The 21,581-nt window shown below is 39.7% G+C and overlaps 1 protein-coding gene across 3 annotated transcripts in view; it reads right to left on the reverse strand.

The window, feature by feature from the left end:
- Positions 1–21,581, reverse strand: part of adam22 (ADAM metallopeptidase domain 22) — an 88,449-nt gene that overhangs the window by 44,497 nt on the left and 22,371 nt on the right. For all 3 annotated transcript variants that reach the window (XM_017453467.3, XM_017453468.3, XM_053674891.1), the window contains exons 4-6: positions 15,209–15,275; positions 8,337–8,419; positions 2,049–2,112 (exon numbers count right to left, since the gene is read on the reverse strand). In XM_017453467.3, coding sequence (XP_017308956.1) covers positions 2,049–2,112; positions 8,337–8,419; positions 15,209–15,275 — 214 coding nt within the window. The remainder of the gene's footprint in view (positions 1–2,048; positions 2,113–8,336; positions 8,420–15,208; positions 15,276–21,581) is intronic.

Consider the following 21,581-nt stretch of genomic DNA (forward strand, 5'->3'; position numbering starts at 1 on the left):
ATCATCCTCATGGCTGGATCGGGAAGCTGTCGCAAGGTTGCGTTGGACTTCAACAGGAAACATGGTGAGCACATCGCACACGACACTGCTGCCAAACTTATTAACAAATTCAAAAAGACTGGAAGTGTTGCGGACCGACTGAGAAGTGGACGTCCATGAACACCCACTGACGAAAGCACAACAGATGTGTTTCTGGCATAAATAGTCCCTTATGTATCGAGAGTTTTCGGACACCCTGTAGATCTCCCTCACCCTTTTCCATGTTCCATGTTATACTTATGTGCTTTTTTATCAGAATTTCCAAATTCTGGATATAATCCAAGTACATTTCAAGGGCACAAATTCAAAATTTGTATCAAAAGGTGCTTGAAAATCCCAGTATACACTCTTCCACTGACGTCATGAAAGCAAAGGCCGCGCCAACCTGGCTGAATGTCTGTTTGAAAATGCCAATGTGACCCACACCAAGGGGATATAGAACCAACAGCTAATTTTTTAATCCAAAAAAAAAAGAAGCTGTTTTTGTACTGATAAAGCTGGTACAGAAATCTGTTAGAAAGAAGGAACTGCAGCTAAAGCGTTAATAATCATTCACATAAAAAAAATGCCCATCTTCCTAGTGCAAAGTATGGACCTGGATAGGCTTCTGTTTTCATCTCTCTCTTTCTCTCTCTCTCTCTGCTCTGTTTCTCCATCATCAGAACATTTCTTCCACAAGATGAATAATGCATGGCTGTTAGATCCTTTAGCTTTGCAACTCCAAGTGCTGCCTTCTACTTATCCATTAAAGTCTTATTTATATTTATTTTTTTACTAAAATGGAGCGGTCTCTTATTTCATACATCAAATGTTTAATTTCTATATTACAAATTATATTTATGCTACATGACATTATATGTTGGTCATTTTTTTTTTATATATACCTCGAAGATACAAGGTACAGTTGAAATACAATTATTGAAACACCTTGTCTTATTTACATCCACACCTGTAAGCATACCGCTGACAATTAAAATAAGATATATTGGGTGTTTTTATATACATTCTGAATTGGTTTAACTACTTAAATAAAAAGAGATGACTGGGTCAATAGGTCGCTGCTATGTAGTAGAAATGAACACAGACGTTAAAGGAACTCTTACCTCTTGAAAAGACTGGATGGGGATCAAATCTTATTATAAAACGGTTTTGGTTCTAGGTTTACATGAGGTTTACATCTCAACTTTTACTATTACAAGCTGTACACTTTTATCCTGTGAAATTTTGTGCACACTTTTCACACTATCAACTATTTGTGTTACATCAGGACACTAAGACTAGCTTTATGCTAATCAGCTATGTTTTCCTGACTCTTCTTCCTCTAAGCCTCTCTCTCTATTTCCATCTTTTCCGAAACATTCTCCGTATTAATCTTTCATTTAAATGTCTACGAGATGCCCATAATCACCACACTGCACTACAAACTCAGAGAATTCACATCTCCTAGCTGCCATTATAATTAGACAACAGGCTAACATGCTAATTCAAATGACTCCTGTCTGTCTTTGAACGAAATACATTCATTCATGATTGTTCAGACATGGATGGTCATGTCTATCACCCAAACTCCATTTACAGCTAAAAAAAAATAACAATAATTACCTCAGGCTCCTTACTCTGAGCCCTATTGCATTAACATTGCTAGCACTGTCAGACATTAGTGGCTAAGAGTACTAGCTCTACTGACACAGAACAAAAGGCTCACATATCGCTATTGATTAGGACAAAAATATAACATGCTGGGCCAGGAATAACCTGGTTAAATAGCTCATGACTTTACTTAGATGTTTCCCTTTGAGGTAAATCTAGAATAGAAGTTGTTTATTTTTAAATATATGTATAATAAATTGCAATAGCAATATGGCTGACGTTTCAAATAGTGGCTCAAATCACTCGAATCAATTAAAGACAATCAGAGAATGTGTGTGTGTGTGTGTGTGTGTGTGTGTGTGTGTGTGTGTGTGAGAGAGAGAGAGAGAGAGAGAGAGAGAACGTGGACCTTTACTTACATTCTCCTTGCTCTCTTCATCCGGTTCTATCAGGTACGTGTGATTTCCATCAAAAAACATCCCGCTAGATAACGAAACAGAAAAAAGGCAGAGATCATTAAGCCTTAGGCATACAGGGAAGTAAAAAGGTCATACAAGTGTAGATATTTTTAATGCCTTTCATACACACACATTCAAATTCTCACTTCAGCACAACTGCAAAGGTCAGAAATGTGTGCTTTTTATCAATGCAAAATTTCTAAGAGTGCACAGCTTTTTTTCAATTCAATTGAATTGTATTTATATAGCGCTTTTAACAGTGTCTCAAGGCAGCTTTACAGAAACATAGAAACACAGGATACAGATTTTAAGTGTGGGAATTTATCCCTATTGAGCCGAACACTTAGGCTCAGACTACACCCTTCTTCTACATAGGACTGTGAAATAATGTTGAACTATTATATAAATAATACTAAAATAACATATGATACTGTTGTGAATATATAACAATTTCGGCGTCTAACTAGCTACACAGCACAGATTCAGAATTCGGTACGGCCGACAAACATGGCCGCCGAGGAATACCCAAACAGTCTGACGTTCACACACACCCGGACTCGACCACAGTCACAGCCACACTCGCAGTATTTGCATGCACTCACATGCACGGCGAAGTATATGTTCTGTGTCCTTTTGTGCCAGGCCTTATGTGATAGTCTTTCTGGTTTCACCTAGTTTTGTTATTCACGTTTTTGCCCTTGCCTGCCCTTGTTAATGTTGTCGCCTGACCCTTGCAAGTTGTTTGACAACCTTTTTTGGATTACGTCTTTCTCCTGTGAATAAAATCAGAGTGCCTGCACTCGCGTCCTCAGCTGTATCCTGACAATGACTATGTTTATGTGCACATCAATATTCCAAAATGAATCTGAATTTGCCAATATTTTAATTAGTACCGAGTCATGTAAACACCGCAATCCGATTGCCCGATTCAGTTTCGGACAATATTCTGATTTCCCAAATTCTGATTTGCACCCCTGGATTACGCCTGTTTTAATCGGAAATTTGTTGCACGTAAACACCTTATTCAGAAAATCCACTGAAAGGAGATGCTTGCTCAGTCCGCAAGGAATCGTGGGAAGCAACAGCAGCGGGAAAGGAAAAGCCCACGCGTAGATCGGCGTACTTACAACAACCTCGTATTCAGGAATATTCCGATGCCGGTACGCATATAAAGGTCGTATTCAGAATACGGCTGCAACCCGAATATAGACCTTACACGGAAATTTGATGTGCATGTAAACGTAGTCAGTAATTCAGTGTAGGAACAATTCACTGCTTCTAAACGAAGCATTCTAATAAGTGTACTGTATATAGGTATCTATTTTTTTATTTCTATTTTTTTCAAAGTATAACAATCCCATTGTAACATTACAAAATGTGGATTGGTTCAGGGGGTGAATATTTATACTCTTGCTTAACTGGACTTAGACTGACCTTGACTATATAAGTATAATGCTGTTTTAATCTTCCGTGTTTACTTTTATGTACTTAAAGTCATTTTACAGTGTTTTTTTTTATGTAATCTATTATATATATTTACTACAGACAACACGTTAATAATGGACGTCTTAAGGGCAGCTGTTGAATTTTTGTCCATAAATGTTAAAGAGAAGCATATTTTATGTAGCACATGAATTGTTCAGCTAATTCTACATCATCATTTGTGTTTTCAAACATGGATACATCTGACGGTGTGAGGTTTCCTGGTAAACCTTCTAGAATGTCTCAATAACCAGGACTACTGTATTGTTCCAGATAAAACTTCTTCAAAATAACTTTCGTAAGATGTTCTCTCAAGTCTGTCTCTAACTTCTTTATTGAGTGATATTTCTGAACTGTGATATGCAGTCATATTTTTGATGGAATTCGACAACTGCTCCTAGACTTCTATGTGAGTTTAGACTGTTCTTTTCTCAGTACAGCGGACATTGGAAAATATTTTGCTGCAATAATCACATACGCTACATAGAGTATATGATGGATAGAGATTAGGTTGGAGAAACATTGGAGTATTCCTTTAATGGCAGTTATAATACTTCATTATCCCAAGTATAGTCCCATCTTAGCCCTCTGGTGTGTGTTTGTCCAGATATCGGACTGCTCCAGACATAAACACACAGACAATGTCATTATGTCCTGGAGTCTGGACTCAGTCAGCTGAATCACTACCGAACCCCTCTCTTAGAGACAGCAAGGTGAACTTGTCCTGTATATTATGCCAAGTACAAGCACTATATCATGCGCGCATACACACACACACACACACACTTGTGACATTCTCCCCTTCACATCTGAAGAGCCAATCTTTTAAAAGCTTATAAATAAAATTAATTACCACCTAGACTGGGGACTTTTTTGATCATAGTGAGCACGCACACACACACACACACACACACACACACACACCCACCCACACACACCCTGCTCTCTGGCCTCAGCCTCTAATTGGTTGACCTCAGCTCAGTGTGGATGATGGGTGTGTGTGTGTCTGTGAGAGAGAAGATAGAAAGAGAATTTGTTTATGATAGCATCTTTTGACTATGACAGCACCATTACTGTAACAGAAAACCAATAGAGGTTTGTAAGCAGTAGTTTCTATTATGCCAAATCATGTGTGACTCATCCAGCCATTAATATTATATATATATATATATATATATATATATATATATATATATATATATATATATATATATATACTGTATATATATATATATATGTGTGTGTGTGTGTGTGTGTGTGTGTATATACATATATGTATACACATATATATATATATATATATATATATATATATATATATATATATATATATATATATATATATATATATATATATATATATATATAAATTATTATTGTCGGCTTTATTATTGGCCGGCTGGCTTAATGTGACTGGTTTAAGTTAAAAAAACAAACAGTTTAACCTGGCCTGATGGGAATTGGCAGGTGACCAAATTGCGGAGAAACGTGTGAAAAAAAATATAAGCAGGCAAAGTTAATAAATGCTATTCCATAATCAATATCCAAACACGGAGAGTCGAAAACAAGAACAAATGGGGAAAACAAGGCTCAAGAATACTTCACGGTAATTCACAGTAAGACTACACAACCAACAATAGCATACAGAGGATATAAAAAGACAAAGACAACTTGTTCCAGAGCTAACCATAGGACAGCTGATCACTATAGGTAAACAAGCCAATGATGGGATAGGGGTGGAGACAGGACTAGAACAAAACCAAAAACAAATATGATCACACAGTATTCTTTAAAGAAACAAAACATGACGGTTCACGCAGTTTCCCTCCACCATATGTAATCAGAGTGCTTTACTAATTTTCCACATTATTATTATTATTATTATTATTATTATTACATTGGAAAGTAGTCTGAATACATGCCTTTGCAATAATTGTTTTGGAGAGAAAAGAGGTGTGTGTATGTGTATACATGTGTGTAAGCTGTGCACTGCTCTAATTTAGTGCTTTATGTAGCAAGATAGAGAGAGATTTGACCTGACTCCTTCTTACACTAAAAATACTGACAAAAGGAACTGAGCTATCCCGGAGGAGCACACATCAGCACGGCTCTGTGTGTATGTGTGTGTGTGTGTGTGTTTGTGTGTGCATGAGCCTGTGTGTGTATGCATGGGGGAGAGAAAGAGAGAGAGAGAGAGAGAGAAAGGAAAAGCCCTAGATCTTTATAGAAATCTTATCAGGCACCTTGGGAATATGACCAAGTTTGGGACAGCACACAAGGAGCTAAAGAGTGAGCCACTGTGGCTGTGTGTGTGTGTGTTCTCAAAAATGTACAATAATAATAATAATAATAATAATAATAATTCTGTCCTCTCTATCTACATCTTGCAATTCATGCATGAACAAAGAAATTTGAACCGCCCCCAAATTCTCTTGCTGTCCCAAAAATTTAATATCACATTGGCACTAACGCTAGTCACTTAGCTAACTGCTGATAAAACAGCTTGTATTTGTCACTGGTAGGTGCGAGTGGGATTTCAGTATCTAAATCTTCATTTGTGTCATCATATAATGGATATAAAAAGTCTACACACCGCTGTTAGAATGGCAGGTTTTTGTGATGTAAAAAAAATGTACATCACTAAAATTAGCTAGACATGTTTTGTGGCTAAATGTTACTGGTATACATGACTAACATTAGCTCGCTAACATCGTATACAGATTTGTAGCTAAACATTTCTGGTTATCATCCTCTAACATTTACCATGATTAGCCATGATTGTTCTGAAGCTTATTAAGACATCACTAAGTGACTTTTCCTCAGTATATTTTATACAGAAGTACTGAAAATGTCTCTGTTTTAAATAGAAAAATGTGACTTTTTAATTTTTTTTTTAAAGAAAAATACGAACCAATCAGAATCAGCCATTCGACAGGAAGAGGAAGTAAACATTGTAAACTCATAGTTTTTCCCACTAGAAAATTTGAGCTGTTTACTGGCATAATTTCAAACCATTTATAATTTATAAGCATAATTAGGTCAGCTAAACTGCACTGTTCAAAGTCTACACAAAGATATATCTGAACAGAAGGACAAGTGAAACATTCGGGGGCAAAATATATTGAAATGTTTCAGTTACTTGTCACTGTACATTCACCGGCCACTTTAATAGGAACACCTGTTACACCGAAACTGCTGATCAGCCGAGAATGGCACAAAAAACAAACAACAACCGGTGAGTAGCAGTTCTGTAGGCAGAACCGCCTTGATAATCAGAGAGGCCGGGAAAACGGCCGTGGAGACTGGTTCGAGCTGACAGAAAGGCTACGGTAACTCACATAAACACTATTTACAACCATGGTAAGCTGAAAAGCACCTCAAACCTTGAGTTAGATGGTCTACAATAGCAGGTTTCACTCCCGTCACCCAAAAACAGAAATTTGACGCTACAGTGGGCACAGAATCACCGAAACCGCAGAGCTGAAGACTGTAAAAGGACCAGTGTTTGGTAAGTGAAAGTAATAATGGAGTCAGTGTTCTGAAAGTTATGAATGTAGAGAAGATACCTGCAATATTTCTCCAAACCATGATTCATTACTCGACTTTTTACTTTATCTGCGCTAAACTTAAACAGAACACACACAACAAGATCTCAACAAACACCCTTTATATCTCATTCATATTCAGTCGGTAGAAAGAAGGTACAGGCCTTGTTCATGAACATGAGAGCTTACTGAGATCTCACACATTACTATGTAATATATTTTACTGATTTCATTCATTCATTCATCTGCATTACATCATTTCTTCTGACCAGGGTCATAGTGGTTTACGTTGCTAATCTGCTTATGAGAAATCCATCCAACACAGTGAACCAAACAAAAATCACTGTGGGAATGGTAAGGATTGGAGTAGGATTAAAAAGCATTCCCAATCACACCTCCAGTGTAAACACTCAAACACTCATACATGAATGCAGACACTTGAACTGAGTGTGTGCGAGATACAACATAAGACTATAAAAGCATGTGATAATTATGCAGCTCTAATTGCTGAATGGGGTAATTACTGCTTTGGCCTGTCACTGTTGTATACAAGAATGTGTTTATCTATTAATGTGTGTGTGTGTGTGTGTGTGTGTGTGTGTGTGTGTGTGTGTGTATGATTTGGTATGATAATGAGAAAGAGGATGTAATATAATGGATGTCGATATATCAGTTTCACTGCTGACATACTATGCAAGTGAGTATAATATTTACATATTCTATGGCAAAAAAAGTTCTACGTTTAGTCGTGTAAGGGTGGACATACACCGTGTGATATTAGACTAGTGAGCAGCTGGATTTCCATAGAAGTATATCATTTTGTTAAATATCAGCAACAAGGAAAACCCATCCATCCATTTCCATACCGCTTATCCTACACAGGGTCACGGGGAGCCTGGAGCCTATCCCAGGGGACTTGGGGCACAAGGCGGGGGACACCCTGGACGGGGTGCCAACCCATCGCAGGGAACAATCACACACACATCCACACAAACCCCTGACCCTGGAGGTGCAAACCACTGAGCCACCATGCCTCCCGACAAAGAAAATGTTCTGAGTAAATGTGTTGGGTGAGGATCAAATGTCACCACAAGGATAGGAATATCGGACAGTTCTGACCTTATGGGGACATTTAGCTGGTCCTCACTAACTTTTATTTAAAACGCTAAACGGTGTGTGGGTGTTTATGGGGGGTGTACTAGAAGAAAAAAAAAAAACTTACTGCATTCCATGGCAAGTGGACAGCGCCACAAAGGACTTGGGAATATCTCGTACCGTTCCATGGTAGTAACAGTGCTCCCCACCCTGAGAGAAAACACACACACACACACACACACACACACACACACACACAGTAACTCACATGTGCTTTTAATCCATGTCATTTATAACCAATAGTTATAAACATTTTCTTTAATTTGTGTCAAAACCATTCTCAATTAAACATTCTGCATTATTCCAGATAGCTATATTAAGTGCTGTAAATTTACGTGAGGACACGGAGAGTCATGTGGATGATAATAATAATTTTAACGCAGAACTAACATGGTAACATTTTTCTAATGAAAACATTTGGGTCGCTGATGAGGTATATGCGAAGTCACTTAGCCTTGTGGCATAATTATGCGAACATGCACATACAAACACAAATAACCTGGCCACGTTGCTAAGAAACTGAATGGCAGTCAATTCATCAGCACACAAACAAACACACACACACACACACACACACACACACACGTTCCCTCGTTGGCATTACGAGTGTGTCTCTGCATACTAATCACAGCACAAGCTCCATTCACATACCAATAGACGCCAATAGCCTCCAGTGACCATTGTACAGAAAATAAACGCAGAACTAAATAATCTCATTCCTTTCTGCAGGAAACATTTTTAAGAACTGGGCTACGTGTCAACCAGTGTACAGTGCTCTCCACTAATATTGGCACCCTTGGTAAATATGAGCAAAGAAGGCTGTGAAAAATTGTCTCTATTGTTGAACCTTTTGATCTTTTGTTAAAAGAATTCACAAAAAATACTCTCATGGATATCAAACAATTGCAAACACAACACAAGTTTATCAAAAAATATATTTGTTAAATATAGGTGTGCAACAATTATTGGCACCCCTATGAATTTATACGAGTAAAATATATTTGAAGTATATTCCCATTGATATTTTAAATTTTTTAGTACACCTGGGTGACTAGGAACAGGAAATTGTTCAACCATGACTTCATGTTTTACAGGGGTATAACTATGAGGTAACACAAAGGCCAAATTCCCTTAGTCATTCATAACAATGGGCAAGATTGAGGAATATAGCTGTGATGTGCGGCAAAAGGTTGTTGAGCTTCACAAAATGGGAGGTGGCTGTAAGAAAATAGCACAAGTATTGAAAATGCCCATTTCCACCATCAGGACAATAATTACGACGTTCCAGACAACTGGGATTGTTATGAATCAACCCTGGGAGAGGAATTGTGTCTATATTGTATCAACGCACTGTGAAGAGGATGGTTCGAGTGGCCAAAAAATCTCCAGGGATCACAGCTGGGAATTGCAGAAGTTAGTTGCGTCTTGGGGTCAGAAGGTCTCCAAAACTACAATCTGAAGTCACCTACATCACCACAAGTTGTTTGGACGGGATTCAAGAAAAAAGTCTCTACTCTCATCCAAAAACAAACTCGAGCGTCTTCAGTTTGCCAGACACTACTGGAACTTCAAATGGGATCGGGTTCTATGGGCAGATGAAACCAAAATAGAGCTTTTTGGAAGCTCTATTTTTGGAGCACACAGAGAGGTAGCCATATGGAAAAGTACCTCATGCCTACGGTTAATTATGGTACTGGCTCTTTAATGTTTTGGGGCTGTTTTTCTGTCAGAGGACCTGGACATTTTGTTAGGATACATGACATCATGGACTCTATCAAATATCAACAGATATTAAATGAAAACCTGACTGCCTCTGCCAGAAAGCTTCAAATGGTCCATGGTTGGATCCTCCAGCAGGACAATGATCCAAAACATACATCAAAATCAGCACAAGAATGGTTTACTGACCACAGCATCAAGGTCCTGCCATGGCCATCCCAGTCCCCTGACTTGAAACCCATAGAAAACCTGTGTGGTGAACTGAAGAGGAGAGTCCACCATCGTGGACCTCGAAATTTGACGGATCTGGAGAGGTTCTGTATGGAGGAACGGTCTCGGATCCCTTGCCATGTATTCTCCAACCTCATCAGGCATTATAGCAGAAGACTCAGAGCTGATATCTTGGCAAAGAGATGTAGCTAAAGTATTGACTAAAAAGGTGCCAATAATTGTTGCACACCTATATTTAACAAAGATTTATTTTTTGATAAACCTGTGCTGGGTTTGCAAGTGTTTGATATCCATGAGAGCAGAGTATTTTTGTGAATTTTTTTTAACAAAAGATCAAAAGGTTCAGCAATAAAGACAATTTTTCACAGCCTTCTTTGCTCATATTTACCAAGGGTGCCAATATTAGTAGAGGTCAGTGTAGGTGGTAACATAATCATAGCATACAACATAATTTATAGCTCATTATGTACGTGATTTAGACTATTACCTGATAAAACATTGATGACTAATAGTTATAAACTTGTTCTGTAATTTGTGTCAAAACTATGTGGGCGGGACAAGCGATGTCAGTCTCGTCATAAGTCAAGATACAGATACGAGTCAATTAAAGCATCAGTTAATATTCACATGAAGCATCAGAATGGAGAAAAATGACACCTCCGGTGACCGTGGCCTGGTTGGTGGTGTCCGATGGGCTGGTTTGAGTATTTCAGAAAATATCCTGAGATTTTAATGCACAAAAATCTCTGGAGTTTATATAGAATGATTCAAAAAAACATCCAGTGAGGAGCAGCACTTTCTGTGGGAGGAAACACGTTGATGAGAAAGTTTAGAAGAGCACGGACCAACTTATTGGAGCTCACAGGAACACCATGGTAGCTTCTATAATCAATTTTTTTTTTTTTTTACAACCATGGTAAGCAGAAATGCATCTCAGAACACACAACACATCAAAACTTGAGGTGGATGTGCTACAACAGCAGAAGACCACATCGGGTTCAACTCCTATTAGCCAAGAACAGGAATCTGAAGCTACTGGAGGGGATAGGTGTACTGAAACTGGAGAGTTGAAGAGTGGAAAAACACCGTCTGTTCCTTTACTAATCTAATGAGCCTCAGATTCCTTCTTTTCATTCTTTGCTGACTACTGACTGTTACAATGTGCTGACACTGGAGACTCCCTCCATTCATGTTAAATGAACCTCACATAGAGCTTCATAATATCAATAAATCAGGATTCCGCAGGGTTTTTTTTTTTTTGTTATTGTTGCGGCCAAAAACACTTGATTTTGTTGCGGCTTTGTTCGAAATGTTTTTTTGTGCTTTTTTGCGGAACACTACTTGAACTGGCGAAATCTCAGTTGCAGGAAATTGTTTCGCGTGGTCTTTCGCAGTGATGTTTGTAGGTAAATGAGACCTTTTGTCTGTTGTGATGACGTCACATGACGCGTCTTGGCCCAAATCTGCGGAAAATCTGCGGTAACTTTGAAGAATCCTCTGAATATTGTGGAGTTTGCTTGATTTTGCGTTCGTTTCCGCGATCGCAAAATCGCGAAAGTGCATTTATCTGATCGATGCATGTTCTTGTGAATGCGTTGTTACTATAGAAACGATACAGTACAAGAAGAGGGCATTAATATAAACCTGTGATTTGAATTACAGCCTGCTCGTAAAAAAAAAAAAAATCCTCACCTTCCGACCAATCAGATTCGAGAACTGAAGAGCACTGTGATTGAAATAATATTACTGTATAATAAAGTCTTACTGTGTGTGTCTGTGTAGACTGCTGAGACTGCCGCTTATTTTAGTGGACACTACTGACAATACAAAACATACAGTCAATATGCTGGTGGTACACACGGCTTAATATGAGCATGAGTGATGTGTGTGTGTGTGTGTGTATGATTTAGAGAAATGCTTCTCAGCATAAGTGCTTGGCTGCCATTAAGACTGGGGTCTCTCTCTCTCTCTCTCTCTCTCTCTCCCCTTCCTCCCTGTGGACCTCCTGCAGCATTTTCCTGACAGATCGATTTAACACACATGCTCTTTCTGTCTCTCTGTCCCTTAATTCATGTCTATATTGACCTTATATTTTTGCATCATCCTTTAACATTTTTTCCCCCTCAGGTTTTTCTGTCTGTTTTTCTCCAAACTACATGTAGGAAAATCCTCAAGATTCCTTATTGGTTGAAGTGCTGAAAGCAGACTCTCTCACACTGTCTGTATCACACACACACACCCACACCCACATCGTATCGTATAGTCTTCTCTCCGTCTCAATCTTCCCCTCTTTCATTCCTGAAGGGTGGGGATTTGGCTTGGAGCCAGATGTCCAGACTAATGACCCAGCATGCATCAGTGCCTTGCTCGGAAGCACCGAGATTTAGGGAGATCATTACAGATCTCACACCAAACACACACACATATCATTTTTGCTATAAGCGACTATTAATAGAAACAGATTCTGCATATTATCCTACATAAAATTTTTTTTAAAAAACAGGAAGTGAAAATCTTGGATTGCATGTAAACAGGAAATGAGAAAGAGAGACGGAGAGAGAGGAGGAAGGAAGGACGGAGGACAGCTAAATATAACTCCATTTCTGCTCTAGAATTCAGTTACTTCTTTTCGCCCAGAGCTCGTCTTTCCCAAAGTATCTTCCGAGCCCCTGACTTCCCCGAGTTCTCTCTCGCTCTGCATACTCTCACTCTATGTCTATGTCTCTCGCTCTTCCGTTTCTTTTCACAGTTCGTACATGTTATTGATTATATCACCATGAGCGGTAATAGCGCATTAATAATCAGGAAATGTAGCACCGTTTCCTCAATCCTTTCTGGCTTACACTTTACACAGCTAGCCAAAGTGTGTGAGAACAAGTCTCCAGATGGATATTCCGGCTTGTCGTACTATAATTAATCAGAGACGATCACACACGCACATACATGCTCAGGAGAGAATGAGGGTGTCAGTGCTGGCATGCATAAGTAGGACAGTGTGAGCATCTCTCCAGTGTGTGTTATATGTGTATCTGTGTGGGTTGGGACAGGAGATATACCTGTTCTGGGATGTATGCATCTTCTCTCTCGGAGAACAAATTCAGTCTCCTTTTGATTTTCATTCACATTCAGGCCATGATTTACAAAAAGGAAACTTGATGACACTAGCAAAAATGTGTAAATCTGACTCTCTGTGATCAGTAAAAATCCCAGGACACTTCTCGTAAAAGAGTAGGGGTGTAACCCCGGTGTCCTGGCGAAATTCCCCCATTGGTCCTTCTCTATCATGGCCCCTCAATAATCACCATCTCTGAATTGGCTACAACACGCTCCCCTCTCCACGAATAGCTGGTGTGTGGTGGGCGTTCTGGCGCGCTATGGCTGCCGTCGCATCATCCAGCTGGATGCTACACACTGGTGCTGACTGAGGAGATTCCCCCCATATTATGTAAAACACTTTGAGTGCCTAGAAAAGCACTATATAAATCTAACTGTACTTAAATCTGATTTAATAACAAGTTCTACTGAGAATTATGTCTTGCATATCAGCAAAAAACACTTCCTGTTCTTGTGTCTGCCTTAATTAGTTCACAATTTGGGGGCATTTCAACAAAATCCGTTTGTAAACAAATAGATTATTTTATACCACAGTGTTGTTTTTGAATTGTGCTGAATTCTCGATTCTGATTGGTCAGAAAGTGTTGTTTTTTCTATAACAGCAGCTTTGACACTAGTTCCAGCAATAATTCAAATCACAGGTTTATATTATGTAAGTCGCTTTGGATAAAAGCATCTGCTAAATGAATAAATGTAAATGTAAAGCACTCCTAATACGTTACTGCTTCTATAGTGAGAGCGAATTCACTGGTGCCGTTGTGCTCGTAAGTTTACACACCCTTTGCAGAATCTGCAAAATGTTAATCATTTAAAAAAAAAAAGTAATAAGAGGGATCATAATAATTGCATTTAGTTTTTTTATTTAGCACTACCCTGAATATGTTATTTCACATAACAGATTTATACACTGTATAGTCCAAAAGACACGATAATAACTTTATTTACACAAATGAGCCAGTTCAAAAGTTTACATACCCTTGATTCATAATACTCTGTCGTTACCTGGATGATCAACAATTGTTTTTATGTTTTGTGATAGTTGTTCATGAGTCCCTTGTTTATCCTGCCAACTGTTCTTCCGAAAAATCGTCCAGGTCCTGCACATCCTTTGCTTTTCCGGCATCTTCTCCATAACTGACCCCTTTCCAACAGTGATTATATGATGTTTGAGATCCATCTTTTCACACCGAGGACGACTGAGTGACTCGTACACGACTACTGCAAAAGGTGCAAATATTCACTGATGCTTCAGAAGGCAACACGATACATTAAGAGCCAGGGGGGTGTAAACTTTTGACAGGGTGATCGGTGTAAATTCTTAGGGTTGGGGTTAGGGTTAGGATTAGGGTTAGAATTGTTTTGTCTTCTGAGAAACATGTAAATATCTTTCGTAGCTTCTGAAGAGCAGTACTAAATGAAAAAAATAAGACATTTAAACAAAATAATAACGATTTACACCGATCTTCCTGTTCACCCAAAAGTTTAAAGTCTTCTCCTCGGACCTCTCTCGTAAACAAGGCACTTCCGCCTGCAGCACTGCCGCTCACTGGATGTTTTTTCTTTTCTTTTCATACCACTCTAGGTAAAATCTCATTTTAAAATAAAGAAAAAAAATCTCTTTTTAGAAAAGCCAACCCAGCAACCATTCCAGAGCCAATGTCACTGAGAATACATTTTCTCTCCATGGTGATGTTTGACGTGAAGATTAACTGAAGCTCGTGACGTATATGATTGGCTGATTGGATAACTGCATGAATGAGCAGGTGTACAGGTTATTACTAAAGAGTGTGTATGAGGATCCTACAAAATGTCCCATATTTTTCTTAGTTTTAGTTCTTGTCCAGGATGAGACAGCATTCCTGCATGGAAACTTACTTTAATGATGAATGATTTCCCGTCCTGTGATATATGCCTCTCCACATACTTTGACGACAGCAGGTCACTGGGGAGAAAAGCAAAAAAAAAACAACACAATTAACCAAAAGGTAAACTGCTATTCAAATCTCCCTTTCCGCCTTTCCATCAACGGGACATTGCAGCCGAAGTAGTAATAATTATGAAATTATTTCGTACTTGATCAACTCTCTCCCTTTCTCTTCTCTTTTTTTTTTTTTTGCGCTCCCAGAATATAAACTCAACCCATTACAGGCTAAGAAAAGAACTGGCTGAAACCTGAAACGAGATTGCGTGCATTCGTACAGATTCGGTAACTTTTATTGAGCGGAAGGTATCGAGTGGAAGAGCAGAAGCAGGCTGCGGTGAAGGACGCGCTAGTTTGTGTGCTTTATAAGCAAGAGCTCCATAAGGAGTTCACTCGGATACAAATCTGGGACGGGCCATAATGTACTGTAATGTACGTACACACACACACACACACACACACACACAGGTTTGCATATAACTGCATGATCACATGACACAGGAGCACCAAGATGTTAAAACCCCTGCATGAATGCATATATGAGCACACACACACACACAATCACAGCAGCTCTGAATCTAGGGCAGGTGTTCCACACTAAAAGTAAAAGCCCATCACACTCAGAGAGCCCCATGTACACTCTGTTCTCATTCATACTTTAGAGAATGAGAACTGAAGCTGTGTGTGTGCGTGTGTGTGTGTGTGTGTGTGTGTGCGAGTGCACATGTATGCTGGTGCTTCTACGTGAGTGAGAGTCCACGAGCTGTCCAAGGTGCTGAACTCACTCTCTCATTCTGTCATGACTGTAGGAGATCTCACACCTGGAGCCTGTTCTTCATACACGGTTTTCTTTCTTTATTTGGACCGAGTTGGCTATGTGATGTGATTCTGTTCTCCAAAGATGTCATCAAACCTCATAAGCTGAAACATGCTCATACGCAGTCTTAATTATTAGTCTGCGCTTATTCGAGTTACCATGGCTTTCCAGGAAGCTCGGACCAGTCTGACCAGTCATTCCCCACTGACCAAATCAATAAAAGTTAATATTCCTTATTGCATGTGCTTTCTGAAGGTGGAGATATATATTAATATATACTCATGAAAGCTTCAAGTGCAGTTAATTATCTGTCATGCTATACGTGCTAATAGACGACTGCTTGAAGCCGTGGCCTGCGTCCCAAACCGAGTATTTACCTACTACATAGCAGCCGAGATACATGTATTTCACCTACTTTATACTGTAGTAGGTAAGTACGTGGTTTCGGACGCAGCCGTGCTCTCTTGTTTGCCGTCTATCGGTTGCGCACTGCCATGTGTGATCGTGTCCTGTCACAAAATGCGGTGAAAACTCCCACACGATGTTAATAGTGTGATTAAGGTGTGTACATGTCTGTAATACACATCGATAATGTGACTAAAACAGGAATACTCCACACGTCTTAATTCAAGTAGGACTTTAGTCGGATTAAGGTCATCAGAAATAGCTGTTTACATGGTAGTTTCTTAATCAGAGTATCGTCTTAATCGGGTTAATATCGGATTATTGGTGTCCATGTAAACACCCTGCTTGACACAGGTCGAGGCCAAAGTTCCATTCATTTTGTTGTACAGGAAATGCACAGTGCACAGGCTCAGTTACATTAACAGAACTCTACTCACATTATTCAGTGTATACATAGCAACAGTGTAAGTGTGCATGAGAGGAAGGGGATAGCCAGGCATTAGGAAGAGATTAGGATGTTAGATCCTGGTCTGGGTAGGTCCTGACCCACTACTTACGCTCTCGCTGATTGATGAGGGAGTTAGAGAGAGCTTAATGCTCAGGGCAGGATCACAGCCATCCACCAAAGTGCACATTAACTAGCCTTAATGACTTAGCACAACATAGATGGCCACCCCTGGCTAATGCGCCACTAATACACACACACACACGCACACATACGCACCCACATTCACTTATGTAGAACTTTCATAATTTCTTTAGCTACGTCCAGAAATAATTTACTAGCCTGAATCATATATGGTACACCATATACATCACTGACAATGTAATACATAAACACACTGCATCACTGACCTTATCTAAAATCCATCACTGAGTCACTTCCACCCTGCAAATAACAACGGCAACTCATTTTATTGGTTATGAGGACCATCAATCTTTCCTTTCAGCTGGCCTGTCATAATCACTGCATGCGTGTGTGTGCACAGGTTGGCAAAATGGTAGGCAGTAGAGTCATCCACTTATTGTTTTGTTTTTTCTTTTGGAACACTCATGCGGTGAAGAATGGCACTTTTTGGATACAGGACATACTGCATGTCATCATGCAGGAATACGTGTGAACAAGGAGCCATTCCCGTATAAGAATTTGAGCCATATTAAACATGAAATAAGGGAGAAATGCAAAATTCTGAATCATATTTTTTAACAATTTACCATTTTAAACATTCAGCGCAAAATTTACATCCAATTCAATTCAATTCAATTTTATTTGTATAGCGCTTTTTACAATAGACATTGTCTCAAAGCAGCTTTACAGAAATATCAACACGGTATACAGATATTAAAGGTGCAAATTTATCCCAACTGAGCAAACCACTGAGTGGCGACGGTGGCAAGGAAAAACTCTCTAAGATGTTTTAAGAGGAAGAAACCTTGAGAGGAACCCGACTCAGAAGGGAACCCATCCTCATCTGGGTAACAACAGTTAGTGTGAAAAAGTTCATTATTGACTTATATGAAGTCTGTACGGCCTTAGGAGCAGCCGTAGTCCCAGCAGTCTGGAATTGGAGAAGATTTGAGCTCCATCCAGAGGCAGAAAGGATCTGGATCTCTAGTATCTCCATAAATTCGTGTGGGGCTCGGCAGAAGGAGAGAGGGAGAGAAAAGATTATTAGGACTGGGAATTAGTATAATAGAAAGCCTAGTCAGGGTAGGCTTGAGTAAACAAATACGTTTTAAGCCTAGACTTAAACACTGAGACTGTGTCTGAGTCCCGAACACTAATAGGAAGACTGTTCCATAACTGTGGGGCTCTATAAGAGAAAGCTCTTCCCCCTGCTGTAGCCTTCACTATTCGAGGTACCGTCAAATAGCCTGCATCTTTTGATCTAAGTAGGCGTGGCAGATCATATAAAGCCAAAAGATCGCTTAGATATTGTGGCGCGAGACCGTTTAGTGCTTTATAGGTTAATAAAAGTATTTTATAGGTAATGCAGGATTCCACTGGGAGCCAGTGCAGTATTGATAATATTGGTGTGATATGGTCGTATCTTCTGGTTCTAGTTAGGACTCTAGCAGCTGCATTCTGGACTAACTGGAGTTTGTTTATATTCCTACTGGAACATCCAGACAGTAAGGCTTTACAGTAATCTAATCTAGAGGTGACGAATGCACGAACTAGTATTTCTGCATCATGTAGTGACAATATATTTCTTATCTTAGAAATATTTCTGACATGAAAGAAGGCTATCCTAGTAATATTATCTACGTGAGCATCAAATGATAGGCTGGAGTCAATAATCACTCCAAGGTCTTTAACTGCTGTACATGTTGAAACAGAAAGTCCATCCAGAGTAACCATGTGATCAGAAAGATTATTTCTAGCTACACGTGATCCTAATAATAGTATTTCTGTTTTATCAGAATTAAGTAAAAGGAAGTTAGTTAACATCCAACGTCTAATGTCCTTTACACATTCCTCAACCTTACTAAGCTTCTGTCTGTCCATCCAATCAGCTGCTTCCAATCAGAGTTCAAATTTATTCAAAATGTTCTTTAAAAAATACCTACAATATCCTATCAAAATGTATTATGACATAATTTATCACAATATCAATATTATATTGTCATATTTCCCAGCTCTCGTCAATAGCGTTAAATGCTGTACTCAAAAAAACATCCACAATCTGAAATGGAAGAAACCCAGGAGTCGAAAACAAAACAGTTAAAGAGCAAAGAGAGAGTGAAAGGACAGAGATGCTGATACATTGAGGGTGGAGATAGAAAGAGTGTGGGAGGGTGAGAGAGATGAAAAGGGCAAAAGTGGAAAACATTAGAGCATGAGAGAGAGAGACAGAGAGACAGCGAGAGAGAGAGACAGAGAGACAGCGAGAGAGAGAGAGAGACAGAGAGACCGAGACAGAGAGAGACAGAGAGAGAGAGAGAGAGAGAGAGAGAGAGAGAGAGAGAGAGAGAGAGAGAGAGAGAGAGACATTCTTCAGACACTATAAAGATATCAAACGGTCATTTGCTTACATCTACTTGCTCCCATAAAACACAACACACACACACACACACACACACACACACACACACACCTCCCATGCTCAACCCTTCCCTGACATTTCACTGGCTACTGTTCTACAAAATCAGCTTTCTCATCTTTCCTATGCATCTTTGCCACTATGTAAAGCTCTATAAGGAGGGGAGGGGATCTGAAGGTTAGGGAGATTCCAAAAGGCCCTGAAGAGAGAGGAACCCACAAAGATTGTACCACTGATATGTGATTTTTAGTCTTAATGAAAGGTTCTTAATTGAAACGCTTCATTCATTAAATAATAATTAAATACTAGTTTAAGGGGACAATCCATCTTGCATTCTGTCACCCTTCCTGTGGAACCCCTACAATGTACCTGATCACTGTTTTAGCCGCTCACAATCTGTGAGAAGAACTGTTATACTATAAGAATTGTTTGTCATTCTAGGAGTGTAATGAAAACTAGGTACACTAATCAGCCATAACGTTAAAACCACCCATTGAGGCACGGACTCCACAAGACCTCTGAAGGTGTGCTGTGGTATCTGGCACCAAGACGTTAGCAGCAGGTCCTTTAAGTCCTGTAAGTTTTGAGGTGGGGCCTCCATGGATCCCACAGATGCTCGATCGGATTGAGATTTGTGGAATTCGGAGGCCAAGTCATCACCCTGAACTGTTTGTCATGTTCCTCAAACCGTTCCTGAGCAATTTTTAGTGTTGCAGGACACATTATCCTGCTGAAAGAGGCCACTGCCATTAGGGAATAACGTTGCCATGAAGGGGTGTACTTAGTATGTAACAATATTTAGGTAGGTGTTATATGAAAGTAACACCCACATGAAAGCCAAGGCCCAAGGTTTCCCAGAAGAACATTGCCCAGAGCATCACACTTCCTCCACCGGCTTGCCTTCTTTTCATAGTGCATCCTGGTGCCATCTCTTCCCTAGGTAAGCGATGCGCATGCACCTGGCCATCCTCATGATGTAAAAGAAAACGTGATTCATCAAACCAGGCCACCGTCTTCCATTGCTCCATGGTCCAGTTCTGGTGCTCATGTGCACATTCTAGGTGCTTTCGGTGGTGGACGGGAGTTAGCATGGGCACTCTGACCGGTCTACAGCTACGCAGCTCCAAACACAGCAAGCTGTGATGCACTGTGTGTTCTGACACTTCTCTATTATAGCCAGCTTTAACTTTTTCAACAATTTGTTACAGTTGCTCTTCTGTGGGATCAGACCAGACGGGCTATCTGTCATTCGCCACACGAATCGATGAGCCTTGGGCGACCATGTCCCTGTCTCCGGTTCACCAGTTGTCCTTCCTTGGACCACTTTTGGTAGGTACTAGCCACTGCATCCCGGGAATTCCCCACAACACCTGCTGTTTTGGAGATGCTCTGACCCAGTTGTCTAGCCATCACAATTTGGCCCTTGTCAAAGTCGCTCAGATCCTTACTCTTCCCATTTTTCCTGCTTCCTCCACATCATCTTCGAGAACTGTCTGTTCACTTGCTGCCTAATAAATATATCCCACCCCTTGTCAGGTGCCACTGTGACGAGATAATCAACGTTATTCACGTCACCTGTCACTGGTTTTAATGTTATGGCTGATCGGTGTATATACTATCTTATATATCTGATCATATATTCAGAGATACTCTCAGGTCAAATCTCTCTCTCTTTTGCTACATAAAGCACTAAATAAGAGCAGTGCACTGCTCACACACACACACACGCACACACATACACACACACACAACTACCGAATCTCCCAAAATCACAGTGGATGTAAAAAGTCTACACACCCCTGTTAAAACTGTACGTTTTTGTGACCTATATCCCGTCTAAAACCTGTGGAATGATTTGAAGAGCGCCGAAACATTTTTGTAAGGAAAAGTGCAGTGAAATGGCCAGATTAAGATGTACTAAGTTGGTAGCCTCTTGCACAAAAAGACCTAGTGCTATATTACAAGTAAGTAGTATTAAAGGGGTGTGCACACTTATGCAACCAGTTTATTGTAAGTTTTATGATGATCCAGAGCTTCAGAGAAGCTGCTTTTAAAGGCGCT

Source organism: Ictalurus punctatus, chromosome 23 (assembly GCF_001660625.3).
Source record: "Ictalurus punctatus breed USDA103 chromosome 23, Coco_2.0, whole genome shotgun sequence".
Taxonomy (NCBI): domain Eukaryota; kingdom Metazoa; phylum Chordata; class Actinopteri; order Siluriformes; family Ictaluridae; genus Ictalurus; species Ictalurus punctatus.